This window comes from Cibotium barometz, chromosome 29, assembly GCF_041138505.1.
Source record: "Cibotium barometz isolate CiBa-2024 chromosome 29, ASM4113850v1, whole genome shotgun sequence".
In the NCBI taxonomy this organism is placed as follows: Eukaryota; Viridiplantae; Streptophyta; class Polypodiopsida; order Cyatheales; family Cibotiaceae; genus Cibotium; species Cibotium barometz.
The window spans coordinates 9,566,724-9,575,022 of NC_141074.1; the positions used below are offsets into that span (position 1 = coordinate 9,566,724).

The 8,299-nt window shown below is 41.5% G+C and overlaps 1 protein-coding gene across 1 annotated transcript in view; it reads right to left on the reverse strand.

Annotated features, from left to right (window-relative positions):
- LOC147621810 (cytochrome P450 724B1-like) overlaps positions 1-6,923 on the reverse strand; it is a 12,192-nt gene extending 5,269 nt beyond the window's left edge. The window contains exons 1-2 of the mRNA XM_086823506.1: positions 6,628-6,923; positions 6,172-6,490 (exon numbers count right to left, since the gene is read on the reverse strand). Coding sequence (XP_086679632.1) covers positions 6,172-6,490; positions 6,628-6,923 — 615 coding nt within the window. The remainder of the gene's footprint in view (positions 1-6,171; positions 6,491-6,627) is intronic.
- Between the last annotated feature and the right edge of the window lie 1,376 nt (positions 6,924-8,299).

Here is an 8,299-nt window from a genome sequence, read left to right on the forward strand (position 1 = left end):
CGGTGACAAGGGGAGTCAATACCACAACTCTATAATATCAAGCATGAGTTGATGAGGGATTATGTATCTCGCCTTAAGTATTTGAATTCTCGGTGTAAGCTTCGGGAGAGACCCACCGATAAATAGTTCTTGCCATTCTTATGGAAGGGAGTACGAGACCCTAGAATGTATAATTTTTTGCTTTTATCAAAACTAGGCCCACACTGGGATGCGTGAAACTAGGCCCACACTGGATGCGTGTTACAAGTTGGCTATTGAATTTGAGGATAACATGTTATAATTACCTAAGCATAAGGAAAACAAGATTCCATCATTGGCTGCATCATCTAGGGTGTCAAGTCGTCACCCCCACGACAACGAATCAGACACTAAAAAACATGATGGTCGAGGAGTTACTGGAAAAAGGTAAGCTAAAGAAGGCAAGGGAGCCTCTGAATAATGCACACCTTTATCCAAGGTGGGATTTAGTCTAGTATTCAGTATGTAGATAAAATCATACAAGCAGTTAAGACGTGCATCTGTGACCCATACCATTGCTCTATTATGGAGACACTTAGGAAATCATGAGACATCCATGTGAAAATATGGTACTCAATATGCAAGCACAAACACAGGTAGCTAGACTAGCCCTAGCTATACTAGCACTGCCCATCCCCATAATGGTAATACTAGATGGACATGTATGCTAGGATAAGGTTATGCACGAGGAATGTTAGGTTTCCTGATGTGCCCTTACCACCATCGGTCTTTCCACACCACAACCACCTCTACCAAGAATTAGTCCAATCAATCAAGTTCTGGTTGAAGAACCGCTGGAAGAAAGTGCATATCCATGTGAGTCTGAGCTTAATCAAGACTATTACACTACAACAAAAAGAGGGGTTAGCGACGGTTATAGTGTGGCTTTTATAAAAGGATTTGGAAAAGTGTCGGGGTGTAAGAGTCGCTATAAGAGTCACTATTTTTTTGACGCTATAACCGTCGTTATATCCCATGTTATGTAACATACCCATCTTCACTAATAAAGAAATGTCCATGTAATAGATAAATTTATGAGTTTTTATGGTATAAAAATCAATGATTTTATTAAATGAGTCATTTCTACTTAGAATCTTCAAATTTTGAGCCCAAATTTTGAATTTGCACGTGATTTTACCCTAATATAGGATTTTACAGCATCCAAAACAGACACCGGATCAAGCTTATACGCAAATTTCAGTCATTTTTAGTTAAAAAGCGACGACCTTTAAACCTTAATAAATGCACGACCGGGCATCCGATTGACAAACGGTCTGCACCCCAACGACCAAGAGAACATCTCGGACAAAAAAAAATTCACCTCCTGGGGTGGTCCGGCATGCAAATCGAGGCCGACGCACGAAATTTGGGAACCTCGCTCCAAAATTTGGACCGTACATACTTACCAGGGTGCCCATACGATGGCCGCACAAGAACCAAAGGACGACTGCCCACTATGTGGTCCACATGTACCGCTATGTGGACACCCATGCTGCCCTTGACCAGATAAGGTACATGCGTAGTACCACTCCTTTCCCTGTTAACCGACACCGTACCTTTCCCCCTGAGCCATGCAGGCCACTGATCCACAGCCTTTTTTGGTACACCATCCTTTCGTCCTTGCTTTGTGCAGCGCCCATACCCACCGCACATCACAGTTATATAAACCTCCGGGGTGCTCCATGGGCAACACGCATTTTTGCGTAGCTTATGCTCTGTTGTGCCACCGTCCGTGCCGTCGTCTGTCCCTGTGCATTGTACTTGTTGTAGTACAGCCGCCCCTTGCAGCCACCCCTCTCCACACCCCCTCATTTTCCACTTTTCAGATAAGGCTTCTCACAATTCCCCCCTCCCCCATTTGCATGGACTTTAGTAAGAGATTTTAGTCTTAAGAGAGGGTTCATGCGTTGTGGTCTTTTGCTCATATGGTGAGCAAACGATCTCAGAATTGAGATCTGACTGGAGCATTTCGACCGCGATAGCGAGCCCTACAAGACAACGTCCAAGATGGCCCCTTCCCAGAAACGTCAGAATATTACCTTGGGAGGAGGACCGCGCAATAACGAGATTAGAGAAGATCCAACCCTCCCTTAACAAGCTCCTCAAGGAAATGGTGGCCAGGTTAGCTTGGTTATCTTTTAAAGAAGAGTTTTTTTAAAATATTAGTGTTAATAAATGTGTATTTTTTTAAATATTAGTGTTAATAAATGTGTATTTTTTTTAAAATAATGACATAAAATTGTACGAAGTTACGAATTGAGTGATGCTGTATTCAATGAATTGCATTGAAATTGTTATCTTTAAAGAGTGGAAGTTTTTCTTGGCTTCGACGCTAACTCCGTTCCGTGCTTGTGTAGCCAGGCGGCGTCGTTAGCCCGGGAATGGCCCAAGGTATCCCTCATACCATTGGAAGAATACAGTTCAATGATTGAGGCGAGAGATTATGATGATGTCTAGTTCTGAGGGCCCAAGCTAGTGCGGTGTATAAGCCCACCCTAGTGTGCAGACATCCCTCTGAGGGGCGGGAGGATCGAGCAATGGAGCCTAAGAGGGCGACATGCCGGCTTGAGTCCTCGCCCCAGCAGCGGCGGCCCCGACGATAAGGTGTATGGTCCCGTAGGGTTTTGCCCAGCGAGGCTGGAAGGCCGAATTCTAGATCATCGGTAGTATAAAGGAAAAGAATAAGAGAGTCGGTTTGGCTTGTATGGAATTGATTCATGTATAAACTTTTTTTTTATATCTTGTCTTTGGCATTATTGTATTGTGGAAAAAGACTGTTTTAACAAACCTTGTGAAAAGGGCCTTAATTAAGGAGCATGTTTATTTATGTCAAACAGTGTGGTAGGATTAATTAGAAAACAAATTGACGCATGAGTAGGGTGGAAAGTGGGAGGATGGAATGCCCCGCGACGGCACCATCCTACAGATAGGTGGACCCGATTAGTCGGGTAGCTTTCCAACAGATTAAGTGAAAGCCCTACGCTAGATAAAGAGGTTCTTGGGCAACTCTATTCTAGAAGACTAGGCCAGCGGCGGCTGTGCCTTGCATAGATGAGGAAAAAAGCGTTGCCTCTAGAAATCAAGTCTAGTAGTTGCCCAATTTATGATCAATTACCCTATGGGTGATTTGATTTTTAGAAGATCACGCTCCCCCTGCGGGATAGGACTAGGTCTTACCTATGAATTATATCCTTGAATCTCTACATGGTCAAGGTGTCGATAAATAGAAAATTTTCTCCAAGTTTGACTTAGTGGACTATCTTAAGTGTTTCCCCTATTTTAGAAGGGAGGAACCTTACAATTGGTATCAAAACCGATCGCTCCTAGGAATTGCCATTTAAGGACTGTTTTGCAATGAATGTTATACCTAACATAATGCTAATTAATAAAAACATCCTACCAAAAAAACAAGTTGAATTGATGTTTGAATGATTGTAGAAAGAGGAAGATGCCTACTCGAAGTTTCTAGTTTTCCAATGCATCTTCGAGACTGCTAGTCACTCCTCAAATTTCGAGTTCCGTGACACCATGGTGCAGATACTAGAGAAGATGTCCCTCCCTCATTTCTCTTGTATTCCTAGACTACTAGCATCAGTAACCACTTCAAATTCCTTGGTGAAATCAGGAAGTTTCAAGACCGGGGCAGAAGTAATAATGACCTTGAGCTGATCAAAATTGTTTTGATGGATTGGTAGCCACACTATTTTGCAATCCTTCTTAAGAAGATCCGTCAAAGGTGCAGCTACCAAGGCATAATCTTTGATAAAAATCCTATACCATCCCATGATTCCCAAAAACCCATGAACTTCACGAACTGATTTAGGGGGGGGTGGCCACTCTAGAATATCTTTGACCTTGGCGGGGTCTACTGAAATGCCATCTTTGGAGACGATGAACCCAAGATACTCAATTTGATGAGTAAAGAAGGTACATTTTCTCTTCTTGGCATAGAGTTTGTGTCTGTGCAATAATTGCAGAACTCTACGCACATGCTCTTCATGCTCTTCCATTGATTAGGAGTAGATTAAGATGTCATCAAAAAAAACAAGCACAAATTCATCCAAGTAAGGACGGAATATATCTTGCATTAGGTGGTTGAAGGTTGCAGGAGCATTGGTTAACCCAAATTCATCCAAGTAAGGATGGAATATATCTTGCATTAGGTGGTTGAAGGTTGCAGGAGCATTGGTTAACCCGAATGACATCATAGTAAACTCATAGTGGCCATAACCGGTATTGAAGGTGTCTTGGATATATCTGCTTCCTTGACTTTGATCTGATATTAACCAGACCTCAAATCTATTTTTGAGAAGACTTTGGCCCCATGAAGTTTGTCAAGAAGTTCGTCGATGCGAGGGATAGGATACTTATTCTTGACAATGACTTGATTTAGTCCTCGATAATCTATGCAGAAGCGGAGTGTTCCGTCCTTCTTTTTTTGGAAAAGAACAGGTGGCCCCGAAGGAGAGCTACTGGGGCGTACGAATCCTTGCTCAATGAGTTAGGTAAGTTGCTCTTTAAGTTCAATGGCTTCAGTAAGGGACATTTTATAGGGCATTTTTGAGACGGGTTGAGCTCCAGGGATCACCTCGATTTCATGATGGACTTCTCGAGGAGGCGGTAGCTCTGTAAGCTCATCAAGGGAAGATGTCAGAGAATTCTTGGAGCCAAGAGGGTTTTGTCTCCTTACTAGGTTCAATGGCTTTGTTGAGCTTGACTCAGAAAACTTACTTACGTGTTCCCCTCTGCCATGTCCACCGCCTCTTGCACCTTGGTGGATTGGGGTTCCACGGCCTTGATTTCCTCTACCACCTTGGGGAAATGATGTTGCCATCTTGGGACAGTTGGCCCTAAAAGTGTCCCGGCTCATTGCACTCAAAACACAGAGGGCCTTCTCTGGAAGAAGCAGCATACGAGCGGGGGACAAAAGAGTTGCTTTGTCGCCCTCTGTTGTAGTAGGGAAAATTTTGTTGGGGTTTCTTGTAGGGTTGATCTTTAGGATTTGCCTCAAGGTAAGATCTCTTTTGAGGCTTAGGTTTGTTAGTCCTCAATTATTTCACAAGGGGCTTTGCTCATATGAGAGCATCCTGTAATGAGCTTGGCCTCATTGCTTCAAGGCAGGAATCTAAGGGTTCATTTAACACTGCTACACTGTAAAAATAAAATACTTCTGAGCAGCGTGGCCTGAAAAAGTACTCTTGCTTCTTTTACCACCGTGTTAATTTTATCATCTAAATATCCTAACTTTGATACCTTGAGTTTTTTTACAGGTTTATGTCTAATCTATCTCTTATACCTCTCCTCTCCTATCCTCCTTGAGCGCAAGCAAGATATGTCTTCTCTTTTGCTTTGTCTCCTATGTAAACAAGCTTCCATGACATCTTTCTTATGAGTATTTTCCTTCTCTTTCTTTTTTTTAAAAGTTTTTGGAGAGCTCTCCATCAAAACTCACTATTAGGGTTTTGTGTAAAAGTTAGGGTTAGGCTTAAACTTCTATGAGAAGGGGAAAAAAGATTTAATAAGTTTTCTATACTATGAAAAAGCTTTCATTAACATTTTTATTAAGATTAAAATTTTGTGTATGCTTTCTATTAGGATTATGATTAGGGTTACTAATACTTTTTTTCTTTATTTGATTTGATTTTGTAGGTTATCCACTTTCTAATAAACTATCCAAGATTTTGTTTTGCTATATAGTAATGCATTAAAATTTCCTTGTCTGAGGGGTGTGCTTACCACACTAAAAAAATTATATCCTTGAATCTCAAATAATTATATATATATGTATTTTTTGGTTTTTTTTGGTTTTTTTTGCTCTATAGGACTGCGTTAAAATTCCCTTGTCTAATTTAAATGAGGAGTGTGCTTACCTGATCAAAAAAAAAATCCTTGAAGCTCAAATAATTTCCTAAGTTAGGAATGATGTTTTACGGCTTGCGGAGTCCTTGTAGAGTCAACAACTAGCATTAAAGTTGAGTACGTTTTTGAAAGCAGAATCAAATCATGAAACAAATGATGATCCAATTACACTGGCTCTTGTTAAATTTCGGGGTGCCACGATACCGGTGACCGCGCCGTGCTTGGGCCCACGGGGTTCACTGGTACCCTGAAATTTAACATAAGCCGATGCTACTAAGAGATGGGTTTGTTTACCTTCTGGATCTCTTCTTGAGTATCAATACGAAGTTTGTGTTTCCACGGGCGAAGGATAGCTAGGGCATGCTCTTGAACTTGGTTGAGGTGGTGGGCTTGGATGGCGGCGGGGCTAAGGAGGGTGGTTGCGAGCTCGCGAAATCGACGGTGGCGAGCCCCATGCATCGTCAACAGGGGCCCCACAATCTTGGTGATAGCACTTGGGAAGTAGGCCTGCACAAGCTTCTCCTCGTTGGATAATATCAAGTTGTTGAGCTCCGGGTCCATGGACACCAGTGTTGGCCGCCCAAGCAAATGGGTCTTGAAAACACTCCCATACCTGCCAACCGCCCCCCACCCACCCACACACACACACACACACACAGAAGGTGAAGATTCTAACAGAGAAACGACGGCAGTAAAACGGCACCACTACATGAGTTCGACAGCAGGACGTAGTGTTGAGGACCACAGTACCGGAGCAGCCTTGTGGAGAAGAAAGGAGGAGGGGTTCCAATGGGGCAGCTATTGAAGAAGGCAAACTGCAGCGTTTCTCCCAGCAGAGGCAAGCCGAAGCTCCCAGGTGGAAGCTTGTACGAGCCACGACTAATTGAACCTTTCTTGCGATACAGGCGCATTAAGAGGACAATTGTTCCTAGACCCAACACGATCAAAGAGATCTGAAGGTAATTAGTCTGCAGGAGATTGGGCGCCTCAGACGCAGTATTAGTAGCAACAGGAGGGTGGAGTGATGATGGAGAGGAGTAGGCCATCTCTCGTAAGAAACTCTGTGTGTGTTAGAAAGACACTCATCTGGGTAATCCTAGTCCCATGGATTTTAAGCTCACGAGCTATTCATAGCTCATTAAGGACCTCCAATGATTAACAAGTTTGACTTGTAATCCCATTCGAACCTCGCACCAGTTTGACTTGTAAATCATTGCAGTTTTCCATGTAATTGTACCCCCCAGATTTAACACAGACATTACATTATTATCAATTATTATCATGACTTGGACACAAGACCTTGGGAGTAGAGACCAACACTCTACCAGATGAGCTAGCACTTGTTGGTTTTAGTGACACTTTTGCTATTTCTTATAGATATCAAAATATTGCCACCTTTTCATTAACTTTAGGCTTCCATTCGAACCTCGCAGCACCAGTTTGACTTGTAATCATTGGAGTTTTCCATGTAATTGTACCACCCAGATCTAACACAGACATTACATTATTATCATGACTTGAACACAAGACCTTGGGAGTAGAGACCAACCCTCTACCAGATGAGCTAGCACTCGTTGGTTTTAGTGACACTTTTGCTATTTCTTGTAGATATCAAAATATTGCCACCTTTTCATTAACTTTAGGCTTCTCATTTTCTAATATATTTAGGTTTTACATAAGAAATTAATATGGCATCCTCACTTTCTATCTTATAGTAAGCTAATGCTAACTAGTTATAAAACAAGAAACAAAAGTGTGTTAGTCATAAGAAACAAAAGTGTTGTTATGATTAACACGAGTTTTGCATTTCTTTCTCATAGTAAGGAATTATCACTTAACAAAAATTTTAACCTTTTTTCTGAAGAATTTATCAAAGTTGTCCCACACTTCTTTGTATATCCTTGATGCATCATTGCTGTAGGCACAACATTATTGCTATTGTAACGTGGACTCTATTTACACATACATTGCTTTGTACTACTCAAAACTAAGAAGGTTACCCATGACAAGCCATCAAGGTGCATGCATTTATCATTCATATAGACATTTAACAAATCGTTATAATATGCACTGAAAGCCTAGATCATGGAGAGGAGTCGGGTTGAGGAGCCCGTGACCCACCGTCTTGTGCGGGTTAAGGAGTGAGGATGGAGGAGAAGAATTTTTGTAAAAATTGTTTTCCAAACTTTGAAAAATGTGAAAAATTTAAGGCATTCTAGTTGTATTTTAGCTCAAAAATCTACAAATTCTTGACTATGAAACCTTTAGTTCTTATTGTGTTTAAAATTATTGTTTTTTTAAAATTGTGCAAACTATTAATTGTTAATAATACTTCATGCAGGTACACATTTTTCAGAAGATAGAAGTCCCCGAATAGCAAAAAATAATCTCGTAAAGTGTACATCGTCCCTCCTCGATAAAT